At 38.9% G+C, this 12037-nt stretch overlaps 1 protein-coding gene across 5 annotated transcripts in view; it reads left to right on the plus strand.

Moving 5' to 3' along the window:
• apaf1 (apoptotic peptidase activating factor 1) overlaps window positions 1-12037 on the plus strand; it is a 206046-nt gene that overhangs the window by 54000 nt on the left and 140009 nt on the right. For 4 of the 5 annotated variants that reach the window (XM_068004839.1, XM_068004836.1, XM_068004838.1 and 1 more), the window contains exons 8-10: window positions 3272-3510; window positions 8033-8200; window positions 9213-9344. In XM_068004839.1, the coding sequence (XP_067860940.1) occupies window positions 3272-3510; window positions 8033-8200; window positions 9213-9344 (539 nt within the window). Of the gene's footprint in view, window positions 1-3271; window positions 3511-8032; window positions 8201-9212; window positions 9345-12037 lie in introns of those variants that run through there. The other variant, XM_068004840.1, reaches the window with a different exon arrangement.

Below are 12037 nucleotides of genomic sequence, written 5' to 3' on the forward strand. Positions count from 1 at the left end.
GATCAGTATCTTAAACACAACACAGAACAGATAAAATTACCAAAATAGCACGTGCCTTCAAATTTCTTTTTATTCTTTCTTCAGATGCCTTTCCAAATGACTGTTTAAAAAAAATACTGAATACTACTGAAGAAAAAGTTAGCCTTCACAGCTAAGCAAAATCTTTGTAACGTTCTTACACAAAGGGGAAAAACACATAATAAGCATCGAAAGGGTGGGGGAGTGCCTAGCCAGCCACAGCGAAAAGCGAGCACTCTCACCGCCTTTTAAAGAGACAGTACGCTGAAAACAAAAGAACTTCTGTAGCTTGTAACTAGAAAAGGGACAGGCTCTCCCTCATTCTTCCACGATTGTCGGCAGTCAGCAGTCCTCTATACCATATTGACTTTCCCCTTTTTAGTGGGACAGGAGCAGGAAATAAGTCCCTTTATTCCACATTTCCAACATTCTATTGCCCCATCTTGCCCTCAAATGATCCCCTCATCTTTCAACCTAACCTTCAGAACTTCAACTTCCTCACTCAATCTCCCTACCTCTTGTTGAAACAACAAGATTCCCGCCTTCCAATCATCCTCTTTAATTTTCTTCTCTACTAGCGCCTTCATCTTGTCTTCGACCTCACACAACGTTTGACAGTTTTTAAACTAATACAGCACAAGTTCCTAGTTTCTCATAGATTATACTTTTTTGTTTTAACCCCCAGAGTTCTTACTGGCTTTCCTCCCATTTTTCCACAACTATTAATCTCATCTGCCATGGCTAAACACAAAAGAGTGTTTTGTGTAAGAGACCTAACCTTAAACAAGGTGTTCTGTTCCAAAGTTTAAAGGTTTTATTAAGAAGCTACAATACAAGAAATAAAGATGTTAAAATACAGTAGTACAATTATAGCATACTAAATAAGACGTTGAGAAAAAACCTGACAAATCTTAATATTGACAAGGTTCTGAGGTGATCATCTCGAATGCCTTGTGATAACACTTGAGCAGTCCAGCCTCGCTCCGAGAAACGTTCTAACATCTATGCTTTACGTCTAGCCTTGTATACCTTAAACACCCATTAGTTCTTACAGGACCTTGAGGCTGTTTTGGGCCCGTATGTCAATCAATTTCACTGTCTCCCAAGCCAAGCAGACATCTGCTGACTCCTGTACATCCCACAAGACCGAAACAGACAACTAACGGTTTCCCATCCCATGATCCTGTAAACATGAGATAATAAGTGGAGACTTATTATGTTTCATTACGTAGACTCATGGAGGACGCACTATTATAACCAGATTTAAGCAAATCATAAGCAGATTTAAGCAATCTTTAGCTGTAGGTTGACCATATTCAATAGGAAGCCTGTAAACTGCTTTTCTTGCAATTCATTTCAGTCCGATGCCAATCTCTGGGCTCAACTGTGTAATGTAGAAATCTTCATCTTAAAAGTGCAGGCCTTTCAGGCCATCAGTTTTGAATCTGTTTCTAATTTAAATAATTACATTCGTTGGCATGGCAAGAATTATTGGTGAGGTGCCACAATGTACAGTGCTGGGGCACTGTCTGTGCGTGCGTGAGTGCTTCGGAGTTGGGTCAGAAACAAAACTGTCCAAGTTTGCAGATGGCACAATATTAGCGATGAAATAGGTAGGAGGGGTTTTCAAACATGTGGCTCAGGCAACCTAACATCAAAGGGGCCTGGATGGGTTGGGAAGGTAGACTGATGAATGGCAGTTATTACTTTGTACTTCTCCACTCTAAATGCCAAGAAAAGGGAAGGAAATTAACAAATAAAATGTAAACATAATGGCTCTAGACTACAGGACACAACATAGGAGTGTGTACTGGGGGTATTGGTAGATAGCACAATGCAGACAGCAGCGTGGTGTGCGGCAACAGTAAGGAATGCTAGCTAGATCTTAGGATGTATAATCAGAGTGATAGAGCACTAATCTCAGGACTTGTTAATGATTCTGAACAAGGCACTGGTACGGCCACACATGGAGTACTGTGTACAATTCTGATAGCTGAACTACAGCCAGGATATATAGCCATTGGAAACAGTTTGATACCTAGTTTAAGGATCTTGGATATGAGGAGAGATTGATGAACCTATGATTGTTTAGTCTGGAGAAGAGAAGGCTCAGGGTGTATATTATTCAAATGTTCAAGATTCTAAAGGAATCCGATAAATTGAACCCTGATAATTTGTTCCAGATTACTACTGTAGAGTCTGGGAGGAACGCAGACTCAAGCTTAGAAAAGAGAGGGTGCACGGACAGTTGGGGATTTAATTATTTTACGTAGAGGATATTGAACCTGTGGAATGGACCGCCTAGAGAGGCAGATAGTGTGGAAAAACTTAAGGAAGAATTGGATTGGTATTCGAGGGAGAGGGTGATTGAGAGGTATTTAGTTTTAGAGACTGGTTACATGGACTTTCTGGTCCTATACTTTCCCATGGTCTTAAGGGACATCAAACCTGCTGAAAATGTAATTGCTGAGTCGGACTGTGGTCTCTGGCTAGACACGCAGATTTTATGGCTTGATATTCCATTCCATAGGCCATTGACCAGTTATTGTCAGAATTGAACTGGAGTCAGAATAGCCCAAATCAAGCCGTACTTCAGGTTTTTTTAACCATCAGTTTGTATGTGTGTTAAAGAATGCAGTTGTTGTCCACAGTCTTATAAACGCTGGGGGAATGGCTCTCCGTTGGCATGTAGGAAATGCTCGAAGGGCTGAATGAGCTTCTCGTGTTCCTATGTTCCATGTTTATTTGGCAGAAGCCAGCAATCTTAAAACTGATGGCACATTTGTCGACGGGCATTTTGTGGGTCAGTGATGCCATCGGTTCCTTGAACATTGGGGCATTTACACTATGGAGTGCTGCTGAGTGAGGGAGGGCCAGGCATCTGCTATTGGCTGCATTCCTATAACATAAAAATGGTCCATATCCAATCATGCTAATTCGACTAGCTCTCACCATGAGGCTAGGAAATTTCTTAGTCAATCAACCAGTTTCCCTGATGACAATCAGAATTCATTGTTTGTTTAAATAAATAAGTGAAAGAAAACTATAAAGTTGATCATAGTTCTTTAAAAAGATTCCTTCTAACTGAATTTATTACACAGTCAATTATAAGTTAAAATATTATGATGTACTGTTTGCCAGCATTTAACAACTGCTGGAAGTGTCCCTGGCCGAGAGTTTACAAAGTAAAATTACTTGATGTTTTTTAAATAAACTTTTTAAAGTAAAAGATATGCGTCCTAATGTTTTGCAGGTTCTCCTCTTGTCGTTTCCCTCATTGGTGCACTGTTGCGAGAATTTCCAAATCGCTGGGCCTACTATCTCAAACAGCTGCAGAATAAACAATTCAAAAGAATTCGCAAATCATCCTCCTATGATTATGAGGCACTTGATGAGGCAATGGCAATAAGCATTGAGGTGTTAGAGAAGGGCCATAAAGAATACTACAAGGACCTCTCTGTACTTAAAAAAGATGTGAAAGTGGCAACAAAGGTGGGATTGTGTAAACATTTGTCAATTCAATACTTCTATCAGATCTGTGGAAAATGGATTGTTTTAATTTTTACTGCCTGTTGATCTATGAATTTGCTTTCAGAAATTAAGGCCTATGCTTTTCGATTGGGGGCCTCACCAGTGGTGGTGGGGGGCAATTCTGCCTGCCATGAGTTACCCCCTGCCCCAGACCAGCTTTCTGGCTCTGGGTCATTTGCATGCTGGAGGCAGGCTCTGCTAGGGGGTTGTACCAAACGGGATAAGAAAACGTGCTGCAGCTGGACTTGGCAGCCTCCGAGCTGCCTAATTTTTAAAAAAGATTTCTTAACTCAAAATTCTGGTTGTTGCGCTTGGTGCCTTTGCATGGCGACACTTGAGCAATTACACCGACTTCTCTTCAAGTAAACCTTTCGAACCACCTCCACTGATATTTGAATGGTGGATGCCATGACCTAACAGGTGACTTCAGATCCGGTGTTCTGACAAGGCAAATAATGGGGAATACGTTGGCATTTTAATATGATTTGCATAAAGGCGGCTGCATTTTATGTCAATAGCCAGGCCCTCTGGAAAAGGGGGCAGGTGGAGGATGTGGCCGAGTGTGTCTTCTAGCACATTTCCAGCCCATCCATTCCAAATCCGCTGGACGACTGGCAGGAGTTGCCGGAAAGCCTTAACCTGTGTTTCCATGGATAGTTCTCACTGATGGACAAGGTGTAAATATGAGAATAACTTTGGCTGATTTATATTACGGTGGTCTAATATTTGCTTTCCCATTTTAAGTTTATTACTTGATAATAAACTTTGAAATGTTTGAAATAAACATGTGACGCTCATTTACAGATGGCAGCATCAGACTACTAAGCAGGAAGCTGCGATAAATGATTAGTGGTTTCATGCGGTATGTTGTGGGATGAGCACAAATATCTGTAGAATAGTACCTACTTAATATTTATGGAAAAATTTCACTTTGCTGTGCCAAACTATTTTGAAATGTTTTAATGAGCAGTGGGGCTTTGATTACATCAATCCATTTGACAGCCCTTTGGAAAGTAGCAGTGAATCCAGTTTACAGATGGATCAAAGGAAAATGTCTTTTTAAAACATCGATAATAAATTATTTAAATGGAAAGTGTATTCAGCTGAATTTCCACTTAATCTTATTGTCATGGTTTGTTTTAAAAAGTTATCCCCCTTTTCCACGTTCCTACCACACTTCAAATAAGCGAGCCATGTCCCTCGTGATCTGGAAACATCTTTGATGGAATAGCACAGGGTTAACAAATACCCTAGTTATAGTAAACATGCACACAACTTAATGTAGTTCATCTAACTGAATCAGTGGAAACATCATCTGTCGGACCAGAGCTGCACTGGCTAAAGCAACTACAGTATTTACACATTAAAAGGATATACCAAAGCTCATAAACTAGGTAAGATGCCACAGGGCACAAGGCAGCATTATAAAATACATGCAGTTTACAAAAGTCTGTGTAAAAATCCCTTTTTCCCCTCTGCTTTTGCCCAGTAGTAATGTCTGCTGTAGTTTTAAGACACAGTCTATTAAACATTTCTTCAGTGGTATTTTTTAGGTTCTTGAGATCTCCCCTCGTGTGTGTGCAATGCGAGGATGTCACATGGACTCTTAGGTTGCTAAAGACCAGTGGACACAGTACCGTTCCATTTTTCCCCTTGAAGTGGAATTCTAAACAAATCTTAAAGACGTTGCCCATGACCAGCAGAACGGTTACAGTCAAAACTAATTCATTCAGTTATTTACTAGATAAAGCTCACATAACTCCATTAGTGTATTACACAAAATACAATAATTCAGATGTCTAACCTACCAAGACAGTTTTTAAAATTATACAAAATCCAGAATTAAATGAATATTCATTAAAATAAAATTATATTACCCTTGCATCAGTAGTGCACAGTACAAAGGTTCAGCCTATTGTAGAAACAACCTGTCTTTCACACTTAACTCTTAACTTAATTATCCCTTGATCAGAGGGAATTTCTTAATGAGATTGCTGCCAGTCTGAGGACTGAGGCCATTTTAAATTTCATATCAAGAGAATGGAATCCATTTTACCTCCTATTGCAGCATTATTTATCAATTTCTGCAAGCCTAACAGAACAAAATAGCTATGTTAATCATGCTTGTAGTAACATCTTCATGTGCTTCTCCTCTCCTTGAAAGATGGGCTGGATATATATTCCTACCAAATCGAGACACCCGGTTTGGCCCAACAAGTTGTTTTATTCACATAAGACAAATAAATGAACAGTAATCATATAACTCAGTAAAATATGCATTTTTCCTCAATGCATAAAACAACAAAGATACCATTTGCTTTCTTTCTATGCATAGACCTTAAACCTTAATCTTGTCTAACTTCCTTTGCTAGCTGGCATACATTCTTGCAGCTGTTGGCTGCGAGATTCAGATACTGACTGCCACTGGCTGTATTGTTGGTTCTCGATATAATTCTGTTACATGAGAACACTATCTCCAATCTGTCCGTCACAGAAGGCTTCAGCGAATCAATGTTCCTGACCCCTTTTTAAAAGGTCACAAATGGCTGTCAATCAAAAAACACTGACACAATCCACATTCTCCTTTTATTTTAGTGGAATTGGATAAATGTAAGTTTACTGTACACTTCTTTAATCTTTCAGCCTGTTTCTTCCATCCTTGGACAAAAGATGGATGGCCTCTTTGGTTGGACTATCCCAGATTGGGGCTGTCTTTTGATCAGTGTCTAAATAGTTTAGGACCATCCCTGCAGTCATCCTGAAACAAAAGCAGCAGATGTCTACACCTCTCATAATTACATTAGAACAAATATTCATTCAGCAATATTGAATATAGCCAACCTTTGGCAATGGCAAAGATGTTTGAGGTTCAATGTACCACCCTGGGTTGATTAAATACTTAGCACTTTAGACAACCATCGTGTGGGCCTTGAAATCTTTCACCCTTCAGAAAACCTTGCAGTCATGTTGCCTAGCTTGATAGCTGATAGTTTTCTGTTCAAAAAAAAACTGTGTGTGGCCTTGGGAGATAATCCCTTACATGCTATTTCTGGCAGTACAAAATGCAAGTTAAAAAATTCAACGAAGACAAGTATATTTTTGTCACGGCCACGCTCCCATTCAGGTCATGTCTAAGGGTATAAGTTTCAATATACAGGAGACTTGATCTGTTTTTGCAAACTGCCTTTTTACTGTGAACATGAGGTTAAAATGTTGGAAAAGAACCTGAATCATATTCACTGTAGTGAATTTCTCTTTATTCAATATTATAGTTGTTTACAAATCCACTCACCACCTCTCCCCACCTTGCTTGCACAGCCTCTTCCAGTCCTATATCCCAGCCCATGCCCTGCGGTCTTGGAGTAAAGATTAATAGTAAAAGTTTTTATAAATATATTAGGAGTAAGAGAATGGATAAGCGAGATGTGGGCCCATTAAAAACAGACACAGGTGATATGGTAATAGATAACAAGGTAATGGCTGATTTATTAAATGAGTACTTTGTATCTGTTTTCACAGTATTGGAAGAAGCCAGTGATAGAAGGGAAGCTAAAAAAAAATCAAGCGGAGAAACTTATTGAATTCAATATTAGTTTTAAAATAAAATCGTAATGGAGAAAATAATGGGACTTAGGATAGATAAATCTCTAGGACATGATCATTTTCACCCCAAGGTATTAAAAGCAGTAGGTAAGAAATTGCAGAAGTGTTAGTTCTAATCTTTCAAAACTCTCTTGTTTGAGCCATTAGACGGTGCCATTGTGCCATTGGACTGAAAAATGGACATAGAGCTAAGGCAGGGAAGGGGGGGGGTAGTTAAATGGTTTTGAGGTACAGATCAGCCATGATCTTTATGAATGGCGGAGCAAGCTAGAGGGGCTGAATGGCCTATTCTTGTTCCTATGTCTTCCAGCATCAGACTCCTGTGCATCCTCCCTCCCTCTACTCTAGCAGGTGGCAGAGCTTTCCGGTTTCTCATCCCTATTCCTTGAAACTCTTCCCTACACCCCTCCACCTTCTTATTTCTGACCCCATTTACAAAAGCCTCATCAAATGCTAACACAAGCTCATTCAGTCATCTATAAGCTCCTACAATGAAACATAACACTCACAATTATCAAATTTTGCAATATATGTTTATTGGCAATGTACTGTATTTGTATATAATTGGCACGCGTTAACTAATTGTACATTTCTAAAGCAAAACGATATTTAAAAGATGAAAAGTATCAATTTCAGAAGTCTCTTCCATTTGTGTGTATTCTTTTTACGTGTCTTTGATCCAAACACTTGAGCACCATGTATATTTATAAGGCACAAACTGCATGGCCAGTTCTGATTGAAGGCAATGGGGGACTTTATTGATTGGTGTTTGGAAATAATTTACATTGGGGAATTTTTCACAACTGTTAGTTGGTAAATGATCTCTCTTTCTGTGGTAAACTTCAAATATTTATTACTGTGAATTTTCATGTCGGAACAGGTTCTGTGTATTCTGTGGGAGATGGATACAGAAGAGGTAGAAGACATCTTACAAGTGTTTGTCAACAAATCTTTACTATTCTGTGATCGGAACGGGAAATCTTTTCAGTATTATCTGCATGATTTACAATTGGACTTCCTGACCGAACAGAATCACGATCGACTTCCGGTAGATTTTCTTCTTTAATAAAAACTTATTCCTTCCCTTGATCATTTTCCCGTTGCCTTTTTTTGTATATTTGGCTTCTTGGTGGAAATATAATTTTTAATTTGCAAATCTAGTAGTAAATGCATATTCACAAAAATCAGAATTTCATGAGATAATACAGGCTCTTTAGTGATGGATACTGTGCATGTAATTTTTGCAGGGTGATGTGAGATTGCAATTTCTTTCTGGGTCAACGAGATACAGTGGAACTGATCTTTGACTTTTGGCCGAAATGGGCGCGAAGTCGGCGGAGAGGCTGTGCGGGAGGCCCGAAACATTCTTGGTCTGGGCCTCATTTGAGTATTTTTATGGACCCCGATTTCTGCTCCTTCCGCTCCCACAAAAACAAAACTTAAAAATTTCCTGGGCCTTTAAGGACCGCTAGTCAGACTGCTCAATGTCTGATACAAATGAGCAGAGTATGTGCCACGCACGATCCGCCCATTCGTGCCTGAAAATTGCATAGTAAAGGTCCCCAATTTGCATATTTAAGCAGTGTCCTGCCGGAAATGGGTTGGTGGGATGCTTACCCATTTACAGGCTCACCTAATGCCATTTTCACTGGGTGACAATGGGGTGCCTATCATGCACTGATTTTCAACTGCCGGCGCCCATTTTTTTGGCTGTTGGCAGTGGCTGGTTGTTGAAAATTGCCCCCAAATGCTTGAAAGCTGCTGCAAATTGCTGGTTTTCCCTTAATTGTTGGATGCCCTCTTTCTTCGACTTCTACACATTGCCTATTAATTTGTCTATAACTGCTGGGATTTGAGGCCACTATATTGAGTGTGTTATGATTAGGCTACTGAGCTGCTGTGCTACAGATTGACTATTAAGAAACTTGACTTTCTGATCCTTCCTTTTTTTTCCCTTAAATTACATCTTTTCAATTTTGGAGGAACGTTATTGTGGTTTATTAAAATATTTTGAAATTATTTGTTGAATTAACTTCAGTTCATATTTGCCTGTCTCTCAGGATCTGCATGCTAAAGTGGTTCGTCAGTATCAGAAGACATATAAAAGGCGGTTTCCATCACCTTCTGATGAAGACTGTATGTATTGGTACAGTTTTCTGGCCAACCATATGGCTAAAGCGAAAATGGACAAGGTTAGTGCTGACTATACAATCACATTAGCCATAATCTGTAAAATTTAACTTTTGTTCCATAGTGACAGTTGCAAAAATGAAAATATAGAGAGCAAATGTACTTAGTGGCCAAACAAGTCTACCAAGTCCTTTCCGTAGCCTTTCAAGTGCAGTTTTGGCCAAGACCAGATTGCAAGTGGACAGTTTTGTGGATCTCTAAGATCACTTTGAATTTTTGTGCCAAGGAACAATAGCAAAAGAGGATTTACTTATCAGGAACAGCTGAACAATGTGGGACTCTTTTCTCTAGAAACGAGAAGGCTGATAGAGGCCATTAAGGTAATGAAAGGGTTTAGTAGGGTAGACGTAGAGGAGGAATCCCAATATAAAATAGTTGCTAATAAATCCAATAGGGAATTCAGGTGAAACTTCTTTACTCAGAATGGTAAGAATGTGGAACATGCTACACAAGAAGTAGTTAAGGCAAATAGCAAAAATGCATTTAAGGGAAAGCTAGATAAGCACACGAGGGAGAAAGGAATAGAAAGGTATGGTGATAGGGTTAGATTAAGTAGGTGGGGAGGAGGCTCGTGTGGAGCATAAACGCCAGCATAGACCAGATGGGCCGAATGGCCTGTTTCTGTGCTGTAGTTTCGAAGTAACTCAATGTAAAACTGTCCTAGAACCTTGGGCTAATAACCTTTGAGTCATACTCTCTCCCTTCTCCCTTGTTTTTTTAAGAACTACTTGGCACCCCTTTAAAAAGCACTCATAGCTTTGTGCGCATCTTAGAATCAGAAGCCACAAATTAAACTAAGCATTTATTTTATTTCAAAACTTCTCTGCTAATTACGATTAGCTTTATGGGGTGCTACTTTATTTAAGCTGTTCTGCCCCTTTCTGTTGTTGTAAAAAATCCAAAGGGAATGTACCAGCTTCCAGGCCTCTGCCAATGCCTCTCCAAAGCAGCTACTAAAGTGTGCAAAAGTAGTATCAGGTGATCATTTCCTTTAATTTCTTCTCCTCCTCCACTGTGGAGGTAACATTTGCTTTCTGCTCAGCACCTCCCATCTGTATGGCTGAGTTTGGAATTTTGCATCCTACAACCTCTTGGTATAGTGCGTTAGTACTTTAGCATGCTATAACACTTGTGCTGCCAGTTTTAGTTCTAAACCGTTAAAATGTTTGAATTTAGGGGATAATGTTAGCTCATTTTTTTCATTGCAGTTGGAATCACTCTAGGCATACAATTCATGGGAACTTAAAATGGGTCTTCTAAAAGCACTGCTCCTAGTTTTTGCCAGAAGCTTCTAGGATCCTGACAATTTTTGGTTGTTTTCCCAAAAGTATATTTCACAGTCTGATGTTGCTTTTGTGTATTTTTTTGTTGTATTTGTTGAGTTTTGTTGTAAAGTGAAGCTGATCTATTGAAATGAAATATCATTTTATTGGGTTTTGTAGAAATTATAATGCAGTTGAGTGTTTGTCAAATGAGAACAGGTGCCCTTATGTCTTAGTACATTTAAGATACCTCTGTGCCGAATATCTCAAACTGGACTGAAGTTAATTGAGGAAGAGAAATTTAAAGCTATTTGCTTCTTGTTTGTCCATTCACAAGAAGGCATCCATTTTATTAAAAAGCAAAGTTTGAATGCTGTACAATTAAGTACTGGATTTATATTTGTACTTGTAATTATGTGCAACCAGTTTTGCAACAAATATGTAAAAACATGACCACATAAATGTGCCTTTCAGTACAGCTGCATAGTAGAGATAAGGGATGCAGGTACTGAGTTCCTGATCTCTGGTATGTTGCACATGAAGGTGCTAAGTGACAGCTAGGGGCTATATCTTCCATCCATTCGTAGCCAGTGACCATGTTTTCCTGTAGCGGGATAATCAGATGATGAAGCGTTGCGAAGCAATTCTTACATAGTCCTAGCAACCAATTAAGAGACACTTTCATCAAAGAGAAAGATTCCCTCCCTTCTCTCTGCCTGAGCTGGTGAGTGACTTGGCAAGGAAAGGATAAAATACATCTTTTTAAAAAGCTTATGTAATTTAATCTGGAGGTGGGAGCATTTATTGAGTAAAGCTCTCTAAATAATTGACTTTTTAAATTCAGTTTCCTAATGGAAAATCCAATCTGCATACTTCAAATAGAGATGGTCGTGAACATTACATCACAAAATAATTTTTATATGAAAATTGGCTGCTAGAAATTGAGTTAGTATTTCGAATAAGCTAGTGTATTAAATTTCTCATTTTATAGATTAATAAATTTGCTTTTTCAGAGTTAGGACTTCAGTAATGTAATCTTTTCACTTAGATCCAGAAAAGTTAAATCTATAATAGCTTTTGCAGTAAATATTTCAACTTGCCCCGTAACTATTCAAATATAATGAATACAGATGAGCCCTTCTAATTTCTACATGGTGCACTGTAGCAATTATAACTTAAGCAATTAGGAGTATGATCATGCAGAGTAAGTATTAGAAACTTTACTCAGATGTCATATGTTCACACGAGTCAATCTAATAAATTGTATGCATTTTTGTTAGGGCCAGTTTAAATAGTCTGTAACCATATATAATTAGGGCAAAATGTGGAAATTTGAGTGAGGTTTTGTCCTTTTATTCCCATCCCTGTTTTTCACCCTTCCATGCAAGGTGTCACCACACATATTCCTCCAACTGGTAGTATAGGGTGGCCAG

This window comes from Heptranchias perlo, chromosome 24 (assembly GCF_035084215.1).
Source record: "Heptranchias perlo isolate sHepPer1 chromosome 24, sHepPer1.hap1, whole genome shotgun sequence".
In the NCBI taxonomy this organism is placed as follows: Eukaryota; Metazoa; Chordata; class Chondrichthyes; order Hexanchiformes; family Hexanchidae; genus Heptranchias; species Heptranchias perlo.